This window comes from Galleria mellonella, unplaced genomic scaffold (assembly GCF_026898425.1).
Source record: "Galleria mellonella isolate WM207_F2 unplaced genomic scaffold, CSIRO_AGI_GalMel_v1 utg93, whole genome shotgun sequence".
Lineage (NCBI taxonomy): Eukaryota > Metazoa > Arthropoda > Insecta > Lepidoptera > Pyralidae > Galleria > Galleria mellonella.
In genome coordinates, this window is record NW_026442176.1 from 2,689,133 (window position 1) to 2,713,425 (window position 24,293).

The 24,293-nt window shown below is 31.4% G+C and overlaps 1 protein-coding gene across 1 annotated transcript in view; it reads right to left on the reverse strand.

Moving 5' to 3' along the window:
• LOC113516600 (dual specificity calcium/calmodulin-dependent 3',5'-cyclic nucleotide phosphodiesterase 1A) overlaps positions 1–24,293 on the reverse strand; it is a 295,443-nt gene that overhangs the window by 212,342 nt on the left and 58,808 nt on the right. Inside the window, 1 exon segment of the mRNA XM_052902620.1 lies at positions 19,432–19,770. Within this exon segment, the coding sequence (XP_052758580.1) occupies positions 19,432–19,708 (277 nt within the window). The 5' untranslated portion in view covers positions 19,709–19,770.

Here is a 24,293-nt window from a genome sequence, read left to right on the forward strand (position 1 = left end):
CAATTCTATTCAGATATTTTAAATTCCTCACATACAGATATACGTATATTAAAACAAAGCATATTCTGTATGTTTTGCGACTAACTAAATGCTAATGAACTTTTAGGAATGACGCCTTTGTTTCACATTAATTTAGCGTAAATTTAGCGAACTTAGCGCTTATGAAATTCCAAATTAACTTTGCGTTCATTGTTTCAAAACAATGCCTCGTCATAGTCTACAAAAATTGTATAAGCAACGCTCGACGTCTACACGATTATGGCGGGTTTTTGAAGATCGTAATTCATACATCTATGGCAACACCGTGTAATGAGTGTTTATAGTAACAGTGGTGGAAACGCGGAAATCTATTTTGAAGCGACCGGTGTTGTTTTTCCGCCATGGTAACACATGTATATGGGACGTCCATAAAACATTGCGTCACAGTTCGCAGTAGGGGTTGGGGGAAGGTCTCCATTTGTAAACAGATTGTGACGCTGTCCCTTGGACTTGACTAAACTGCGGCCAACAGGTGGTTTTCTCAAATTTGTGACTGAGACAGTGGACTTGGGGATGCACTTAAGCTAGACACAAGATATTAGATTTTTAAATATAAATAAATTTACATTTACTTTTAAAAATAGAATTGGATATTTAATATTTTCCGGCCAGTTAAAACCGCGTCGGTGACATTCGGACGGCTTTGAAAGCGGCTTAGGGTGGCATGGCGCGATCACGCAACCGAACCGCGTGGAAGCCTGCGCGCGACTGTCGTCCGAGCCACATGCTCCAGCCGCCACAGGTAGCTGCTGATTAGAGTACTGAGCACTTGTAGTTCCGAATTAAAAATCCCCGGGACATCGAGCAACGAGTTTATCGTAAACAGGTACACCTTATATGAAGTTTGTTTATTTCATGAGGTGGGCAACATTGCTCGATCGATCGCATTTTAAGGTTTAAACTTTGAATTTATATTTACACTGCCAATAAGAATCAAGCAAATGCTCTGATTGAAAGTGGTCACCATCACCTAAGAGGTGAATAGTTTTTCATCGATCAATTGTCGATCAACTTTATTGAAATTACCAAATATTTCGTACACTTAACAATAACATCTCAAGTGTTGTCATATTTGCTACTCTTAAAATATTTTTTTTTTGTATCAGAGACTGTTTACGATAGTTGTTTACTTGTGTTAGGTTAAAAGTCTAACAGTAAGAGATTTTAAGAATATTCTAAACGCATATACAATAATTATTTCTACTTAATTAATTAACGATGATAATGATGATGATGACTGCCACAATGACTTCTATCTTAAAACTTGAGCCCGCAATCTGATATGAGCAATTTTAAACGAAACCTGATAATGAACTTTTTAAAAATAAACAATTCGTAATTTAAAAACAAAGATCCATTACAATAGCAGCCATCTACAAAATAAATAAATTTAGAACAAATTTTCTGGCACGTAATTCAATAGGCATCAGCATCTACGAATTGTATTTTATACAGTATTCATTATTTATTTGGTTTGATTTGTTTCATTATTAATTCTATGATACATTATATTATAAAGATTATTGCTATTGATAATGATTTTTGTCTAGGGTTCCTTTATTTATGTCCTTTGTTATAGATAGAATTCTGCATGGGAAGTCATAGAGTAGTACAATACTGCTCGTAACATCATGCCTCAGTGAGCACATTAAGCGGCAAATTACAGTTGGTTCTATTAGTCTGTTATTTATACGTTATTGCGAATAAATAGAAGGTACTCCATGTAATCAAACGTCGTAGTATGTATAATTACATAAGTGGTAATTTTGCATAATCAGGTGAGCGTAACCAAGATTTTTTTCAGGGGCAACTAGAAAAAAACGTCTTAGTAATCATTCACTTTATTGCTGGTAGGCGTCCGTTAAAGCCTTCTAACTAATGCAGTTTTCTGAGTTACAGTATCCAGACCACCAGAAGATATTAGTTAGAAGAAAATATATGCAGATGCATTTTCCTTATTCGGAGATTGTTCGAGCCACGTAGCGTTTTTCCGTTAGCTGTCTCTATTCCAATAGTTTTCTCTCATTTACATCTAGACAGTTGGTCGAAGGATGGGCATTCTCAGTCTGATCTCTTAAAACAGGAGCTCTTTCCAAATGTTACCAAATTGTGGTTGGTAAAATTATCTCCAATAGTAAACGGAGGATGCGTCCCACTTAAAACATGACCAAAAGCCAAATGGTAAACCTGTTCCTTATAGCAATTTATGTCTATAAGTCTTCTGGACAAGTAATGGCTGATATGATGATGATGATGAATTTTATGGCCAATTTAGTGATCAAACTTCACAGAAAAAGATTATATAAAAAGAATATTATCTCTGGCTATATACACTCGATCATTTTATTGATGCCTTTCAGCTTCTCAAAAGTTTACTGTAAGAAATCCCTCCATAGGATAAGTCCACTATTGTATGTTGAATCTTTTTTATCTCTCTCAATATAGAGTATGTGCAATAAAGATTTACAGTAGTAAAAACAACAACAACGTGTCTGCTCTCCACTTTATCTCGAGGATGTTTCACTGGGAACTTTACTGAATAAACAAAGCACAATATATTAGGGCAAGGGAAGGACATATAGAAATTAACCACACTAATCCGCCTGGTTAGAATGGCTATACTAGACTATTATAGTTGTAATTTAAACTTTTAGTGAATTAAATTATATTGTTAATGAATAAACAATGGATATATTAATATCACATAATGGGATTCTAAGGATTCATATCTCTAAGCCTATTTCTAAAATTTAAATTTGATATCACTAGTGATTTTTTTTTTTTGTAAGGACTGGCCTTTTAAATATGGTTTTTCATTATCATCAAGCATCATCTTGGCAATTATCCGTCTACTGCTACCATAAAAAACGGTTATAAGCTGCCTACATTCATTGATTCCCTGCAATGTATTTGAGATCGTCACTTCATCTAGTGTGGGGTCGTCTTACACTACGTAAATATGGTTTTTATTCTACATTTATTTATTAGTTATAAATATAAACATACTCGCTATTGCCCGCAATTTTACGTATGCGTGGTTATGTATTTTCTGTATAAGTTGAAATGTTAAAATTCTTTATTAACGGATGCTTCCTTATAAAGTAAATATATCTTCCAAGTTTCAACTCTCTAGAGTTAGTAGTTTTGATTGTATATTAGTAGTTAGTAAGAACGAACGATTTTATAAGTATAGATTAAAGATAAAAAATGCTGACTTTGTTATGCGGGAATTAAACCCGCTATCATGAAAGTTAATGGGATAGTGTGTCAAGCTACTACATTACTAAGGTCGACAGACTACTCTGATAGATACAATAATAAACCTGTGTGTGTATTTTTTACGACGTATCTAAAGTACTCGTAAGTACTCGTAAATAAAATAGAATAACTTAAATCGATTTGAATGAGAATCGATAGTGAAATAACTTGAAACTCACGCATACTAGAGATTAATTGATTTTTATAAAAAAAAATACTAAAAATACCGGAGTTTCTTTGCATGATTGAGTTCAAAATGAGGATATCTGCAGAAGAACCAAAGTAACCCATATATCCCGAAGGATAAGCAAGCTAAAGTATTCAGGCTGGTCATATAGCTCGAAGAACATGTCAGTTCATCAGTGACCTGATGGGGAAGAAAGTTTCTTGAGTGGTGACTCTATACAGGAAATGCTGTGTAAGATGGCCCTTCACTAGATACAGTGACGACCTTTAATAAATTGCAGAGAGTAGCTAGATAAAGGTGGCTTGGAGCTGTTCCTTATAGCAGCCTATGGGGGAGGCTTATGTTGCAATATGCATGCAGTATGCAGTGGATAGTTAGGGACTGATTTCATGAATTTATGAACTAATAGTAACGCAAAAGACGAGATAATATGTAATTGCAATTCATTATTCATCATCATTTCAGCCTTTAACTGTCCACTGCTGAACATAAACCTTCCTCTTGGGGGAATTTTGCTAATAGTCACCACGCTTGGCAGGCGGATTGTCAACCGCAGTCAGGCTTTAGAGATGTTTTAAGATGGACGCTGCTGCCCATCCCTCGCCCTCCCTTAGTCGCCTCTTACGACACCCACGGGAAAGGAAGGGGTGATCTATTCTATGCTGGAACCACACGGCCTATTCATTATTATTGTCATAATATTATATAAGAAATGTATGTATCAATTTGTATTTATAGTTTTTTTTTTTAATATGTAGTGTGTTCAATTTGAAGTAAATAAGTATATATTCAAGCATATTTATATATTTATGCACGTCATATGTGTATGTTATTTTGATTAAAATAAATAAATGATGAAATATTCCTTTTCTTCTAAATAATTATAATAATATATACAATAATATATATATATATATATATATATATATATATATATATATATATATATATATATATATATATATATATATATATATATATATATATATATATATATATATAATACAATAATTCATGTTTCTGTCTACTCTAATGGGAGACAGGCGTGACAGATATGTATGTATGTATGTAAAATAATACATGCCATGGCAACCAGCAATTAAACCAACATTATATACCTGAACTATTTGTTTGAGATAAAAACAGAAATCATAGTAGATGTCTTGTTGATTGCTCTAATAAATAAATAAATAGTTCTAGCAAATGCCAAAATGAGGGTACACAAAATTCACAGTGCATAATACATATTCTGGGTAATAGTAATCACTTATTCCGTTAGTACATAATATACAAATAGATCTTATTTATTTGAGGCACAATGGACCGAATTTCATTGCAAATCACGAGTTGTCGATAAACATACAATAAAATCTAAACTATTTACCTTTGACATTTACTATTTTTTCTTTTTTTAGAATGCTCTTTCTACTCCAATAGTGTAACTGATTTTTGTTCAAGGAATTACAGATTTCGCTCGATTTTTGAGAAAAAAAAAGTCGGGCAAATACTTTTGTGCCACTATTATATTGATCATTTGAAATTAAAATTAAATTGTGAAATCTTAAATACTTTTAAAGATGATACCATTATCAACAATTCTATAATGGTAATTTCCCTCGTGATATTAGATAACGCTGGCGAGACATCAATGAGAGATGATAGGTGAGGATAAAAGCAGGCCAGTTTTCAAATTTCATGAGAATTAACCACGATTATTTCTATGGGGAATCATGTGGACCTTATAGGGATGTTATTTTACAAACAATGGTATTGTTTGTCTTATTGCTTATAATCCCTTTCCTCTCAATTAAAGTAATTAGTATGGTTTTAGGTCAATAAACAATTTTGAAAACTCCCTTATAATTTTAACCGATAAACACGCCATGTTAGTATTCAGACAGGATCAAAATTTTTATTAAATATTTTACTGGAGTAGGTGTTATCATGCAGAAGTCTATATCACTGGTAATTTGGTTAGGATTACTTTGTTTAAATCCGCTACCTACCCACAAAATATGTATGTGACTGCCAACATTCGACTTTTACTACTAGAAGTTAGTAGTTTACTAATAAAATATTCTTTTAAAAAAAGATGTCACTTTGTATATTATAGTTAGTCTATATCACTGGTAATTTGGTTAGAATTACTTTGTTTAAATCCGCTACCTACCCACAAAATATGTATGTGACTGCCAACATTCGATTTTTACTACCAGAAGTTAGTAGTTTACTAATAAAATATTCTTTTAAAAGACATGACAGTTTGTATATTATTTTAAGTAATGGCTTATCAATTTTTTCAATTTCATTTCAGTAACAAACAACCAAATGTCTATACTAACATTCTATACTCATATTATTGGTAAAGTTGTATTATTTCAATCACTAGATGTTGTAATGGAATCTTTCGCTGCTGACTTACAAGTATCTAGGTGTTTGATGATTCATAGTTTACGTACCAGTTTCATACTGTAACATTCGACTAATAATGGTAAAATTAAACAAATACACGATCATTTGTTTACTGAATGTAGTTAATTAAGTTAATTGCTCTTGTTAATATTACAAACTTGCTGTACAGTCGACTTTTTTTTTCTCTTTATTTAGGTCAACAAATAGTTGACACTTTAACAATATATATACATATGTATCTAAATATCAATAATTTTAGTGTCACCAACGACGTTGGACACCTATTACTATAAAACAAAATACGCAAAATGGTTGTGTGCAATTACTTGTACAAAATCAAACATATATATATAAACTTCGTTTGAGGAACGTGTACATATTGATTGATCAAAACAAATAGTTCTTTCCCATCTTAAATACAATGTATTTTCCCGTGAGTATCATAAGAAGGGAGTTTATGGTGGAAGAATTGGCAGCAGCGTCTCTTTGAAAATATCATCAAAAGCCAAACTGCGGTTGCAAACCACTTGCCAAACGTGGCAATTATTGGCAAAACCCTCCTTTTGAGCTTCTATACTTAGGATATAGCTATGTTCAGCAATGGACAGTTATAGGCTGATACAACGACTATATTAATCGATGACAAAGTAGCTTCTTATAGAAGAAAGAATTTTTTAAATCGGTTAAGTAGTTTTTAAGTTTATCCATTACAAACAAACAATCCAATCTTTCCTCTTTATAATATTAGTATTTTTTTGCTAGAATAATAAATATGCAACTCAGTTTTTTTTAACATTATCAACGAAACACTCTCTAAGTGAAGTTAGGAACGAATCCTAACAATAAATGGATTTTTGATTCTTAGTACTATTGGACTTCAGTTGGCTGTTTTATAGCCGAGTCAATTATTTCTTTGTTTATATTTTCATTAATTTATATTGAAACAGTCTAGGTATAAACATGTATAAGTAACAGAACTACACAATGTGATGCACCTCGGAAAAGGACCATATTCAGCAGTGGACGGTTGTGGGCTTTTTTATAAATATTTTACAACTCAGAGAATTATCTTTTCCCGATAATAGTATCTCGACATTGCATCAAATATTTATATTAGATACATATGTACATCGTAAGTTCAATGCAAATGCACATAACTATTGCCGGTTTCCGCCGCCAGGCGACGGAGTGTTAGTATAACATACTTGTGCAGGACCAGATATATTCGTACTATTTGAGATAAAAATAGACTAGAAAATTTGCTTGTGCAAAATAAAATAAAAATATTGGAAATTTCTGAAACTGTTCAATTGATTTTAATGAAGTTTTGTAATGAAATTTGTTTAAAAAAATGACCTAGTAGTCCCGGCATACTCGTAGAATGGGCCACTCCTTCCTTTCCCGTGGGTGTCGTAAGTCGTAAGAGTTACACTTAAAGCGTCATCAAAGTCAAACGCCTACCAAGTATCGCAATTATTGACAAAACTCCCCTTATGAGGACGGTCTATGTTCAGCAGTGGGCAGTTAACGGCTGACATAATAATAATAAAAGTAGATAATATTCTTAAAAATATCTTTTGGAGTACAATAAAATTAGTTTCAATTCTTTATATTTAACATTATTACATAGACATAGAAAACAGCATACTAATTACTAATACATAAAATTATTAGTATTTATTCTTAAAAAAAAAAAAAAAGCAGTTTGTATATATTAAACAATATTAAAACATACAACGTGTATTAAAAAATATACCGTTACTATACTCGTACATACCATATGTACAGTGATAACTGATACAAAAAGCGTTTTAAATTCTATGTTAAAGAAATTGCATTTTTCAATCCTTTTTTCCATCCACAATTTATAATTAATAATAAGATTGCGTTCTACAAAAAAAACTGACTTCAATTCTGATAAAACCAATTATTTTGATATGAAAAATAATTACTCAACTGATTTGGTAAAATTTCACTTAAATTTTTTGGATGTGACCAATCTATAAGTATATCCCCTTATATAATAAAAATAACTTTCAAAATCCTTTTATAACGTTTCTAACAAATTTTATAAAAAAATGCAACTAAACTGAAACCTCCTTCTTTTTTTAGACCATTGAAAATTAAAAAAATTATTTATCACACCTATATTTATTTTAGTTTTTATAGGTTTTTAAATTTAATTTAATCTAAGCTGACATGACACAAATTAGATTACTTCGCCTCCGTCAAATGAATGAATAAGCTTATCAAATAAGCTCATTTTGATGGTTGATTCTAGGCAAATCGATTCGGAAATCTCATCTTATCTTGAATACGTTTCCTGTTCCCAATTTTTCCGCAGCCTCATATTTTTTCCTTGGGTCTGTGGTTTAAATAAAATCTCTTCAATTGATTCATAGACAATAAAACGACAATCTTTTATATCTGTATGTATTTTGGTTAGTCGATTAAAATTATTTTGTTTAATTCCGCTACCATTAGTATCACACATACTAATGATAGCGGAATTAAACAAACTGATAAACTGCCAACATCTGTAGATTGAATGATATTATTATTAGTAGTAGTTCTACTGGTACTAATAGTTAATTCCTGTCTTTTATAAACCATAAATCATGCAGTGTGAAAATGTTTATATTAATAATTAATATGAAAGGCCATAATAGTACTAATAGATGCTTAAATAATAATTTATAGGTTACCGGCGTCATACAAAAACTTCTGCACCAAATTGGATGTGGTTTCAACAGTTGTGTTTCTGAAGTTGTAACTTAAAATTTGGTGTATGTTTTATCTAGAAATAGTTTATTTAATTAGTTTTCTTACTTCTAAATTTCATGCGTACGAAATAGGGAACAAAAGGATAGTCTATACCAAGGGTGGCCGACTTGACTAGAGCCAAAATCTACCGTTTTCTGACGAAAGCCTGTGCGATCTACCTATTACACACTTCTTGAAATCTCAAATGAAACAACATAGTTCAGTACACAATTATGTAGTATATTAATATTTTTTATTTTATTAAGAGGGAAAACATAAAATTAAAAAATATTTTTAGTAATTACTTATTTATATTAGTGAGAGCATTGCATCTGTGCATCTTCCGCTAGATTAGCAAGATATTATAATTTATGCCTTGCCACAATTGACTGGACTAATAGTCGCGATCGACCGGTCGATCACCCCTTGTCTATACTAATATTATAAAAAGGAAAAGATTTGATTGTTTGTTTGTTTATTTGTAATGGATAAACTCAAAAGTTACTTAACCGATTTTAAACATTGTTCCATCTGTAATAAGCTACATTATCAACAAAAAACATAGGTTATTTATTATTTTCTATCTACTCGTGCGATATGAAGCGGAACGCTGGTCCTCAATATTCGCATCAACATCATCAAATGATCTATCATCAACCGCTAAACTATTTTGTGCCAACTTCATACAACATTTATAAAAATGTCATCCATAATAAAAATAATTTAATTGACCCATTTGCGAGATCGATCCGCCTTAAATTGTTATATTCATTGCACACATTGTTAAAACCCAAAAAGAACAAAGGACCAAAATTATACATTATATAACATTCAATTATAGACAATATGTCATTGTATTTAAGTGCCTATTTGACTATTGCAATAGTGATATTAATCAAATGTATGAAAGCTTAAACGGTCGATTGATTTGAACGCTCCTAATTGAATCGGTACGAGAACATTGAGAATGTTCCGATATTAGAACAATAAACCGGTTAACCTATTTAATAATTGTAACTCACATTTGAGTCACAACATCTGTGTACGTGTACGCGGCAATTATTGTAATAAATTAAATTAATGCTTAATTATAAATGTGAAATCGAATTTGTTAACTCTTGGCGTCTTAATAGCTCACATAGTTTACACATACATTTTGTATTGGAGAAAGATATAGGTTACTTTTTATTGCGATCTGTTAATATACATATATATTACATAATTTTTAGTCTACATCACAGACTAAGTTGCGAGTAAAAATTAGTAAAACATAAATCTAACTAGTTTAGTAACTAGATGATGTTTGTGTACATGGAAGATGTTTAAGAAAAATAATACGATCTTAATAATTTAAGATTCGACGTATAAGTCGCGACATAGAATGAGCCACCCCTTCCTTTCTTGTGGGCATTGTAAGAGGCTTCTAAGGGAGCTTATGGTGGAGAGATGAGCAGCAGCGTCCCTCTTAAAACATCTGTAAAAGCCTAACTGCGCTTACCCTCCTGCCAAGCATAGCAACTATTGGCAAAATTCTCCTTATAGCGAAAGTTTATGTTCAGCAGTGAACAGTTAACGGTAGAAATAAGTAATAATAATAATTGATTAATACATGACAAAACAATAGTTGTTAGAAATAGAATAAAAAAGAAATGAAATTGTTAGAAAGTACTAACATCATGAAAAAAGAACTACACCAAATTAAACAACTACATAAAATTAAAAAATATTGGTGAAAAAATTATATGAGGGTTCGTGATAATAAGCATTAGAAATCGAACAATAATTTTTAGAATCTTTGTCTATATGTTTGTTCTGGTCTCATACAAAAACCACTTGTGCAGATTTTCTGAAAATCTAATTTAAATCTGCTATGTTTTAATACCTAATTCTGGAAGAACTAGTAAATTAATAAAATCTATTATAGGAGAATTTAAATATTTAGAGTTATAAGAAAATTTTCGATTGACTTTTGTTTGTACCATGAAAATTGCCAACAAGCATACAGAAGAAAAAAGAAAAGAAAAAAGGTGATTATTTTGCATGTATTAAGCGACTATAGTAATTGGGAACCGATTTTTACATTTCCTTTTCAATTGGTATAATCTCGTGTTTCATACTAATTGTATCAAAGTAGAATTCGATAATTTTTGTGAAATACAATTTTGAACAGTAAACTTTATATTGCTTAAAATTAAATTTATAAAGCACAAGGATAAAACGTGCTTTATACGGGATTTCGATTTGGCACTGAACTGAAATTGTTGGAATACCCGAATACGTGCTAATGCGACTTGAAACTTTTAAGATCCGACGCAACCCCTTCTCTCGTCGGTCGTGATTTGAAAGTTATTATTTTTATTTTATAATTCTATATTAGTATTGTAAAGAAGAAAGATTTGATGGTTTATTTATTTGTTTGTTTGTAATGGATAAATTCAAGAGTCAACTCAACCGATTTTAAAAAATATTTCATAGAAAGCTACATTATAAGTATTTATTATTATTATGTTTTTAGAAACATTTCCCCTCTTAAGGAGAGGAGATGACAAACTAACCTCCAGTAAAGCACAGTCGGCCAGGGTTCAGGGCCCCAGGGAGAGAATGCGGCGTACTATTTGGGCAGTATCAAAGAGCAGCGGATTCCCAGAAGTGAGCCGCCTCGGAATCCTAACCGTCAGAGTTGTTGTTCCAGTCTGGTTTAGATAAGACCGTTTACCGACAGAATGATTAGAATGACTTCAGTGGTTGTCACCCCACATTTTGATCACCTCGTAAGCTGTGATTATTACTCTTCTTTTCGATTTCGGCTTTATGATTTATTATTATTATTAAGAGATGGGCTTTTTCAGGTAGAAAAACTCGTAACAATGCGAGTTCTGTGATATTTTGTGCTTGTCTTTTTTAAAGTTCGCCGCTAATTCCTGTCAGTGATAGGAATTTCAAGATATTTTTAGCAGCGATGTTTTTTATGTTCTCAGAATATAAAGTTTATTTTCTAAAGAATATCGTTTATGTATAAATGGGCTACAGCTACAATTTATATGCTGAGGTATTTCTTGACTGATTGTGACAAAATCTGCAAACCCTTTTTAGCCTAGTTCAGCCATGTGCTTATTTAGTTTGTAGTGTCCAGTGAGAGTTGTTAATACATGAACATTATTTTAACTCTATCGCATTAATTTCTTTGATTAGTTTTATGAAAGCCCATTAAGCAGGGCTTTTGAGTGATTTAATCTTGACAATAAAAACCAGCTCTTATTTACTGCTTTTAAGCTTTCTAGTTTAAGATGTCCGAGCTTTAGGCTTCAACCATGCCACAATAAGGTTCTGGTCCTATTTGGGCATTCTTTGCTCCATCCTTTGCTAATTGGCCAGCTTTTTTATTTTTGTGAATATTTGAATAACTAGAAATCCATCTCAAGATAATGTTTACCGCTGTACAAGTTATTTAATAACATTATGCAGTTGTTTATAAATTTAATTTCGTATGAGTCAGGCGAGTAACATAGTCTGTATATTATTTTCGAAAATACCATCTACCCATGTAAAGCATGTGTTATTGTCTTTCAGTTTGAAGTGATATGGCAGTTAAATTATAGAGAGCATAAGTACCTATAACACTTTATTCTATAAGCGTAAAAAATAGCAACACATCCATGGGCATCACAGTATACGGCGCCGGCTACCAATCTCTATGAGGTAGACAGACAGTTCGCTCATGTTATATAAAAATAAAACTTGCCCACGGTAGACTTGCCATGAACAAGGCTGTCCGTGTGCCTGGCAAATCTATTTGAGTACGCATTTCAAACTGGACGTCGCTTCAAGTCCTCTGCAAACTATGCGGTAAACTTGAGAGTATATCAGACTGACAAAGTTATTTTCATATTTATAATAAGTATGTATATATACATATGTTTAAGTAAATTAAAATAATGGAAACCTTATAATTGCAAATTAAATATTTGACTTTGATGCGGGAAAATTAATTCGCGACCCTTTTTTAAATAATGTTACATTCAAAATGCGAACAAACAATCGTCTGTGACGTATTACTTTTATCTCGATGAAGGTAAAAACCGGTGATGAGTTAATTTAGTATTAAATTGGTTTATGGTTATTTCTAGTTAATTGATTAGAATTACTTAGTTTAATTCTCCTACTATTAGTATGTTGCGTGCGTTCTACCGTTTGGCGACCAGATTGCAAATTCTGGGTAGCAGACTACACAAAGGGTCCAACAATCAACACTAGACTCCGAGCAGCAATCTTATTCGCAATTAATTACCTGAAGATGCCTCGTTTAGAGGACAAACTCGTGTTGTAACATGTGCGTGGACTGAACAACGGTCAGAGATAGATGACTAATAGCAAAAGTCGTACAAATTCCACTATTAGTTAGTTAATTTATTATTTTATTTTTTTACAACACAGGGGGCAAAAGAGCATGCGGCTCACCTGATGGTAAGTGACTACCGCCGCCCATGATCACCCACAACACCAGCGGCATTGCAGATGTGCTGCCGGCCAGTTAAATCCCACCACTACCTATCCTTATAACTACTGAGTCTTCTTTATTTTCTACCAGAATTGTGTGTGTTATATATGTATGTTATTATTGATTAATTAATTACTAGCATAATATCCTGTCAGGTCGACTTCCACGTGCTACCTCTGGTAACCATTGTGCTGAATTTCATCATGATGGGTTAACTGATCTAATTTTCCATCCTCATCCATCATTCGTTACTGTATTACTGGTATATCCAGTGTATACCGATATTTCAGGCGGGATTACCATTTTATCACCATCCATAATTTTTTTTATTATTTTAAATTGATTTTCAAACATCACTGGATGGTTAAAATAAGTAAGTAAAAAAGTAAGATAAAATAAAATAAAAGATAAGTTAAAATTTTTGAAATTTACGCTCTATTTTTAATGCAGTTTTTTAGTTACTTTTATGTATCTAAGGTATTTTTAAATACCTTAAATACCTCAGGAATGGCAACGCATGGAGGGGGGGGGGGTATCATGGCGAAACAGTATACTCTGCCTATTGGCGACGGTATCTAATCACTTTTCATCAGGTGGGCCGTCAGCTTGTTTGCTATTCTAAGTTGCATAAAAATAATATACTAATTTATATTATCATTCACACACTTCATGTACGTCGTCTCTAGCCGTTCTCTGTCAAAATATGTATAATTATATTACCTCTAATTAAAAGAAAAAAATATTAAAATCTTTTAATAATTCTTTCCAATCAATCAATGCAAAATAGTAATACTTTTTGATAAATTATCTTTTACATTCAGAACTTATTAAAACTAAATAATTATGAAAAATATCAGCAAATTGTTTATATTGAACTCATTAATTACTTTTTAATAGTAGACTTTGATAAGTTATTTAATTAGAACTGTTACGAATAGACAGATACTAATAACAAACCTCGAGACTGTTACGAGAAACGAAAAACAATGTTATAAAATAAAATGATAAGTGATAACCCACTACTGTATACTATACAAATAATTAATTCTGATAATATGGAAGTCTTTTGCGATGGTAGGCAATTTTGCTAAAATTAATATGTAAGATTGGTACATAAACTATATTTTAATCTGTTGTAAAAATATTTTTTTCGTTAAATCAACTAACAAATGGAGTGTTTCTCAGTTCGTCTACATTTTCAACTGAATTAAACGAAATGAATTGCTCATTTCGATTATATTTTCTATGTCTGTTGTCTCAGGACTTGGTCATTTATAAACCGAATTAGATTTTTTTCCTGAAAGGAAATAGACCTTAGACATTTTATCAAAATTAGTTCAGTAATTTAGTTTTCAAATAAAAATAATTGGTTTTGTCACAATTGAAGTTAATAGTTTTTAGTAGAACAAATCTTAAATTATTTCTGGCTTTGTTATTTCAGTGATTACGATTCCAATTATGAATTAATTTTAATAATTATTTTTGAAATCCTATTTGTATGCTCTCGTGGTGGCCTCATATTGATTTTGGAATGACTGAAGCTATCGTTTGTGGAGCAAAAACTTGATACGAAGCAAAATTTACTGTAAAACACGCAATTTCGCGTTGTCGTTATAAAGACGCCCAATTGTGGGATATTAGTAGGCTTTTGTTGTCTTTTTATATTACCTTAGAGGTCATGTCTGGCTGCAAGCTCACAAAATATGTTCTCGTCTTGTGATTGTTGATTTCTCTTCATTCCCAGATTGTATGGTAAAGGAACCTAATAATAAAATAGAGTACAATCGGAAACAGTCCATTTGAAAATATTTTAAATGTGTAACTCTACATTTAAAAATCTTAAATTATTAACAGAATAATGTTGTAGGTTCGAATCCCATCGAATCGAATCCAATCTTCGAGTTTTGGCAGTTACACACATTCTAGTGGTAGCGGAATTGTACAAAATGATTCTAATCAATTAATCATATAAATAATTATCTATCTCTACTTCACTCGGCTGCAATATTACTAAGATATTGACAGAAAAAGTGTTGTTTTTTTTTATTATTTTTCTTTATTAAATTTCTTTGATTCGTAAGAGATGTAAATGAATGCAATCAATTAGGTAAATTGTAGTAATTTACTTGAGTTTTCTCAACGCTTCGATCAGGTTACTTCTGCCATGGTCACAAGTAGACGGATGTAGCACTTTTATGCTACATCAATCTGCTATTTTCAAGGCAGAAGTTTTTTTTCCATCTCTTATAAACGATGAACCATACAACATCAAAGTCAAAAAATCGCTATATATTTGTTTTATATTGTTATATATTTATTCGAGATATCACCTTACTTATAAAGGAAACCATAACGTGAAGTAACATTAAACTATGAGCAAATACATAGAAGGACCGCATTATCTTTCAACTTAAGTATATTATGGAGACATGTGGTAACGCATTGTGTATGTAACGCAAGCAACGTACCCGTGACTGCGCAACAACAACTAACTCCAGACCTAGTTAAATTTGTTTAACTTGGAAACAATGTTTCCTGAGTACACTTGCTTTTGTATTTTTAATTTGTTAGCAACCCAAGTTCGCGTGTCTGGCCAACATTCAACTATTACCCCAACAATTTGTTTTTATCGCTGCACTGGATAGACTTTCTGTGGAATTTGCCACAATTTTATTTAAATTCTCAGTTCACTGTTACATTTGAATTTAGGTATATAACAATTTATTTACTCTGTGTAATTCGACTATTTACTGTTTTAAGCGTGAAGTAGAAATAAAGGTTAAGAAATTCAAATATTTTTTTCCTATAATAATCAAGAATATGCAGTAAAGAGTTGGTTAAATACGCTAAAAATAAGTTTTGTTGAAAAACCAGTTATCAGTTATGGCTTCATACAGCACTAACGATTAAAATTAGACCAAATCGTTTTTTACAGTAAATAAGTAATGAATTAAAATAACATACTTTATTGCAATGTTTTGCAATGTCTGTCCAACTGTAAAATATTTCAATATTATTGAAGATCTTCCTACTGTCTTCTGTCTCACTTATTCACTCACATTTTTAAGTGGAATTTTTAATCTACATTTTTTAATTTTCGTAACATTTTTTTAGATGTTTCTTTCGTACAAAACTTTGTCCTGACAGTGATAAATACAAAAAAAGAATTAACCAAATAAACGCACCTGATTTGAAGTATTGCACTTACATACATTTTGACAATTGAATATTAAATAAAATATTCATAAATATAACAAAATGAAGAACATATAACGCTGACCCCAAAAAATAATTGGGATATGGGGAGGAAGATGATGATACTCGTAGATGTAACGTTACATAATTATCGAATCAAGAAATATATATAAATACAAACTACATGTTCCTCAACAAAGATTAGTACTGTTTTCAAAAAGTATATACTGCATGGCTGTAAAATATATAATCACTTAGCAAAGGACTTTAGAAAATTAAATATTAATCAATCTAAGAATAGTCTACTTAACTTGTTTTTAGATATATGTTAATATTTAAATGACAAAATAAGTACTTTTTTTATGCAACTTAGAATGGCAAACATGCTAACCGCCCACCTGATGGAAAGTAGTAACCGTCGCCTATAGACGTGAGCAGTACGATAGTTATAACAGAGTATACCGTTTGCCCATGATACTCCCCATGCGTTGCCATTCCTGAGGATTCAGGTGTTATTCCTTTGTACCCTGTAAATTCACTGTCATATCCCATCCTTCAAACTGAAACACAGCCATGCAAACACATCTGCTTCACGGTAGAAACAAAAAAATACGTGATATAAATATGACATAATGTTATTTTTTTTAACTGTATATTTATTGTTGTAATATTTATTTGTCTTAATGTATAGAAATGATACATGAGCTACAAATTTATATGTAGGAAACGGCCGGACATGACTGATATATTCTTTTATAATTTAAGATAATTTTGTACTCATGTTCGTATAAATAAATGAATTGAATTGAATAAAATTTTGATAATTATTCAAAAACAAATATTAATATTATAGCTTATCTACATTATTGTTGACAACATCATCATAAATGTCTAGACGGGTTTTTAACAGGATTGTAAAAAAAAAGTTTTATTTCGGTTGTATTTTTTATGTTTGTTACCTCCTAACTCTGTGTATATGTTTATACTCGTAAACTGATTTGGAACTTTACATGAAAGGACATATGTTCAAGTTGGTCCCTTACAAATTTTATCAAAGTCGATTGACAACTACTAGTCTAGTTTCTAAATAAAAATTACCAATAGAACACAGTCTTAAATTATTATTAAAAATATTATGTATTGTAAAATCTTTATTGTACATAATTTACATTGGACATTTTAAAAGATTTAATATACAATAAAAAGATTTTTCGCATGTACTATTTCACGGGAACAGTTAGTTATTTATATTACGGTACGTAATACGTTGTATAGAATATTATCTATGTGTTTGCGACATGTAAATAATATTCCATATATACCATAGAATTTCATGAAATACCTAGTGGTATCAAGAAATCACGAAATGAATATTTACAGGAATAAGGCGTAATTGAAATATCTTCCATGATTTCGTGGTACCGCCAAGTACTTCACGATTCCCTAATATCCATAATTTCGTGAAAATTTACCTCCTTCGTCCAAAATTAATTTCCATATAAAGTTTAACATAATATTATTATTTTGTATGTTTATAAGGATAAAGGCTCTTAGACTAAACCGTAAGGAACCTGATGTGATCACAGGAGGAATTTGCATTTAGTAACGCGTTACGTTAATTAACTCACAAATTAATGAGCTACTAACGTTTAAATTTACTGTTACTTATTTAATAAATCTGTTCATTTGCATATCTTATTTTACTCGTTAACAATTATGCATTAAATGTAGCGATTTTGGCTAATATTATTTTTAACATCATATATTACGTCAAATAAAATCAAGTGAAGAAATAATAGTCTATTTATCATATTTCGCGATATCTGTCGATACTTAAATTCATTTATTGTATCTACATATTTATATACATAATAAACTTCAAACCAATATCTGTGAATAAACACACTCTGTATTACGTGGATATCGAATTCACGACAATCAGAAGATGAGGCAGCGACTACAGATATCAATACTAGTAAACGATAAAGTTTAGTTCTGTGTTGATACTCTATACATTGTATACTGATTCAAAACGCATTTTTTGTGAAAAAACATCTAAAGTGTATATTCTATTAACTTTATAATATACATGCAATTACTCACAATGAAGAACTTCTAGGAAAATCGAAACATGATTAAGTCATAATCGCTTATCTTGTTAGTGAAATATTTTAATAATTCCAAGAAAGCGAGTTCCTAACAAAATTAATTAATTGTATAACATTTCCTGGGTGAATAAAAAATAGCTGCGCAGCTAAACACAGCAAAGTTAAAGGTACACGAAGTAGGAACTAATTTAATTTCGCATAAACTCTGTACAGATTTAATCAACTGAAGTCAGTTTCTATTGTACGACTCTGTACTTGAAGGAATCAAAGGGACCTATTGTTAAATTTAGTAGTACAGTCGTACTATATCATAAGAAGAATTCATTATTATTATTTTAAATGGTCAATTTGGGGTTCTATATCAGCTAATTTGAGACCAAGTCGTCTTGCAATTTCTTCTTGAGTTTATCCACTATCTTTTGTTATTATTAATTACAATAAACGATTAATAAATATTAGCTTTCAAATACATACAAAATTATTATTAGATAATACGACTATTTCTTTTCATTTTTAAGTTTTTAAAATCCTCTTAAATATAAATGCATTCTCATAGGACAAATGAATTAAAAAAAGAACAGTATAATTTTTATGTTTCTTAAATATGTATCCAAAAACCTTTTCATATTTTCTGTTATTTCATAAGAATAACTTGTCGTAAATCTATTTCATTACTAGAATTGAAATTACTATGTTTCAGAGGACCTTCTATCAATGAATCAGAAGCTGAAGTTTTAATATTATAGTCAAAGAACAAAAATTATAAAACAAAAATTGAGACCGATATTATACTTGTTTATATATATATTGCATAAAAGTGAGTTAATACTCGATACTAAGAAATAACTATCTTGTACTATCAATTCATAAAATAAAATTTTTAAATACGGAGGTTTGTAGTAAAACTTATTGCCACTATTAGAAATTCTGTATTTATATACGTATGTTTTATAAATGAACTTATAACTCACCGATTGTGTAAGTGGCGCCATCTATTTGAAATGTAGCGCTCTTGCACTTCTTAAAAACCTTCCCGCTAACGACTTGACGAGTAGCGCTGCCATGCGTAGCAGGGTTCGAGGCGATTTCGCGTCTCATTGCATGTTGCATGGTGGCGCCACTGTCGAATCTGTTCCGCAACTCGTCGAACGACGGTTCCGGCGACAAATCCGGCGAATCGTCGCACCGATTCTGTGGCACTTGCCCGCACGTGACACCCGGTAGTTCTTTTGCCGCTTTTTTGTCCATTTTGAGTTCACTATACACTTCACTTTGTTATTTTTCACATTTGAAACACATCGTCACTGTCACTAAAACAAAAAACAATTTATAAGAGTAGGTCGTTAAAATTATTACCTATTACTTGCCTACTTTCTACTTTATTAAAATTTTAATAATTTAAAATTAAATCTAAGGTTATACGAAGGTTGACATGTTATTCGGCTTTTAGATAATTTTGAAATTAATTAAATCATATTCCATTGTCTTGTAGAGTTTCAATTAATTAATAATATGCTTAGAAGAAAAACAAAGATTTCAAACTTGATAAAATTAATACGATATCAAAAGCAAACGTAGCTATTTAAAGTTGTTAAAAAAGTGTAAAAATATATTAAATCATTGTATTTTAATAGTACTATTTATGTAATTTTAATACGTACACGTTGTTAACGTAAATTCACGCAAATTATCGGACTTAAGGAAAATACAGTTTACTAGTTTTGTGTACTTACTGGCGAATTTTCTGAAACAAACTAAAATTAAATAGACATTACTTACGCATAGTTTATTTGAACATTGATCTGTTTATAAATGAATGAGTATCTAATTTCGTATCTTCTGCGTTTAACGTAAGTAAATGTTTATTTTCATCAAATGGAACTAACCCACGTGTCTTCTTTCGACCTACCGTTTTTCTTTTAATAATTGAATGATAACCCCACCTGCGCTATCAGTATACACTGGCGGGGCAGCAGCCAGGGATGATAGGCGAAATTGAAAGCAGCGGACTACCATGAAATGAAATTCCGAAATTTCGGACTCAATTTCGTGTTTTTGTTTATACCATAATCGGACCAATAAATAGAGGATAACATTTCGTTCGTCGTACATCCTATCACAAAAGTCAAAAGGAACAATATTTTAACATTTTTAATATTTTCAAACGGCATGTATTATGTAATTATAACATCAAATTTTTGTTTCGTTTGGCTCCGAAATTTCCGAAAACATTTCATGGTAGGCCCTCAGGTTAGTTAGCTTATTGCTATAAATTCAACAAGAATTATTCTCAATAGTTTCCAGAAGAACTATGTAAAAGTCGACCAAACAGGGTATATTGTTAGCAATGGGGATTAACGTCCTCATTACGAACAATCCCTCCCCCCCTTCGATCTACCGTTAGACACTAGTGTTGATATAACTTTTTGATAATTTTAGTACTATATAGGACATCTAAATATCTATATTAAGAAGAAAAAAAGGGTGGGAGGAGAAACACTTCCCTCTCCTGTATAGAGAAAAATATTCCCCATGGGGGAAAAGGGCAATTTGTTTCTGCTGGCGGTTTATTTTACAAAGAGTGTGACACCAAACCTAATCAACATATTGATAGGAAAGGGTTTTATGGTTTATAAGAGATGGGAATTAACGTGATTATTTAGGAAAACTATAATAATTTACTTAATAATTAATAAAAATTTATGTGTATAAGTGTATAAGGAAATAGATTTTAGTAAAAGGGACAAGTAACTCCATTGCCAGCAATGGACTACTATAAAAATCTTAAGAGACTGAAAGTATTTAATGATATATTGTACATAGTTGTACCCTCTCCTATATTAAAACTCAAAATGCTTTTTATACGAATTAATTCAATTTATTTTGGTTATATAGATGAAGTCGTAGGTAAAAATTGGTATGGTAGAAAAAATTGTATTTGTATATATCTAATTGAAGAGAACTAAATTAAAATATGGTTTAATTAGGAAAAAAGTAATGCATGTTAATCATAGACTGAGAAGAAAACATACTGCGCTGACCGCAAATAAATGGGAAAGGCAAGGCTATAATTTTTTTTATACCACTGAGGTGGCAAACAAGCATACGGCCCACCTGATGGTAAGTGGTTACCGTAGCCTATGAACACCTGCAATACCAGAAGTATTACGCTTGCGTTGCCGACCCTGAAGAAACTTCTTTACCCCCCTTTTGAAGAACCCCATGCTGTAGTCTGATGAATGATGAATCATAAATTGAGCAGAAAAAATTGAAATAAAACTACCAATCTGGCCAGCGTAATAATAAAACTAGGTTATTACAGGGATGGGCAGCAACGTCCCTCATCAAACATCAATAAAACTGCGGTTGCCAACCCGCCTGCCAAGCATGGCAACTCCTAGCAAGACCCCCTAAGGGTGAACAGTTAACAGCTGATATAATGATGATGATGATGATTAAGTTACCCCACCTACGCTTTTGGTATTCACTGACGAGGCACCACTGAGAGACGATAGGTGAGAAAGAATGCAGTTCAGTTACCCTATCACGATGAATTCGACAAGAATTAATCGCGATAGTTTTCAGGAGAAACCGCGTGAAGGTCGATGTATTAGTATATATATACTATTAGATACGATTATTAATATCTTTTCCCCTATTAGAGGGACTTTAATAAGTTGTTAAAAGTAGCAATAGTAATAATATCGATACGAAGACTTGAAACTTTTTTCTTCGGCGAGAACTGACACTGGCGAATGTCACCAATATATTGCCAACTTGAGAGTACTTTTTATATCTTCGACAAACCAAAAATAAATTGTTGGCAAACTTTTTTTATTCACCGCTTAGGGAATGTTCACACCAATATACTTTTTTTATGTAATCTCGATACCAATCGCTGATCTTCATACATTGAAACAAATACCTTTTTTCTTTGAGATTTTCTAGGAATAGTTTATAGTTATACGTAATATGTTCTGACTATATTACATTAAAACTTTTCCAGTATATTTTTTATGCAATTTTGAATTGAAAAGAAGCTAATGGCTGATGAAAAAGGGTAACGGTCGCCTATAGATATGAATAGTAACATGAACATAACAGAGTATAATGTCTCGCTCATACTATCCTTCATGCATTGCTATTCCTAAGGATTAAGCTATTATGTCTCTGTGCCCTGTAATTTCATTATCAGATTTTAAAGCAAAACAGAAACACAACTGGTTTACGATAATAATAAAAATACAAATAGGACAGAGATACTCAAGCAGACAACTTTTGTACAAAGTCTCCCTCTGGTATATTGACACATGCGGTTCTCTTTAGAAACCATTGTGGTTAACTCTCATACAATTCATCTCGATGGGTCAATTGACCTGCTTTCATTTACGCCTATTTAAGCATATTTCACTGGTGCCCCGCTAATGTATAAATATTAACAACACAGGCGGGGTTACCATTACATTATAAAAAAAAAAATTACGCGGGTACAAAAAAATATATGTGAACTCTCGTGATTTTGCAATTTACGGAGATGAACTTAGATCCAATTTATTCCTTCCAAAGAAAAGTTTGATTAATAAATATGAGAAGATTCGTTTCTTCATACCTTCATACGAAAATTTTCGCAATATTTTCATAAAGTTTTGATTGTATGTATGAATGTATTTGTATGTATGATAAAAAGACAATATCTATGTTTGCAAGATTTAACGGATATTTTAGATCAAGGTTTTATGTTTAATATAATGTTATTGTCATGTGGTCCCGTCATAGAATGGGCCACCCCTTTCTAACCTGTGCGTGTTGGGGGGAAACAAGAACAACCCCATTGCTAACAATATCTTAATATCAGGTCGACCTCCACGCGGTTCCTCTTGGAAACCGTCGTCGTTGTTATTGTTGAATTCTTCACGATGGGCTATCCGACCTGTTTTCATCTCCATCCATCATTCCTCACTGGTACCACGCCTGTGTACAACGATAGCGCAGGCGAGGTTACCATTCTATTTTCACCCATTAAAAAGATCTCGTGGGTGTCGTATGAGGTGACTTAGGGAACATAATAATCGAGAGATAGGCAGCAGCGTCCCTTTGAAAACATAACCAAATCCCAACTGCGGTTGCCAATCTTCCTGCCAAGCGTGGCATCTACTGCCGAAACCCCCCTTTATGGGGAAGCTTATGTTCCGCAGTGGACATTTAAGAGCTGTTATTATGATAATGATGATGGTAATGTTATTACACTCTGTAAAATAAGGAACTTCTGAGCAAAATTCACGTTTCTTGATCCAGCAATTGCAATATGTTTTTTAAAGAGCTATAAAAATCATAATTAATTTAGAAAATATAAATTTTCAAATTTATATATTTACAAAGTACTTTTTACACAAAAAAAAATATTCATATTTTGTTCTAATTAGCAATTATTAAATTTAACCCCGTTATTTCTACCAGGTGTTATAACAACGCTAAAAATAATATAAAAGTGTCCTTAAATAAAAAAAAAAAATATTAAATATGTTTTTTATAAACTAATTGATCTTTTTTGGCATAGTTCTAACTTGGATCAAGTATGGACGGTATAATAAAATTTTGAATTTTTAAAATATTTTGTAAAGATTAAAATACAATTAGTGCGACAATTTTTTTAAATGACTTTATTAAACAAGTTTTTGTTACGTAATTAATAATGATGTAAATTTGTAAAATTAATTTTTATCAACGTAAACTTCTAAACTATACATAGCATCTAATAAACATGCAAATATAATATAATATTAACAGGATAATAGTCTATTATAAATATTTAAAATAGTTGAATTATTTTTGA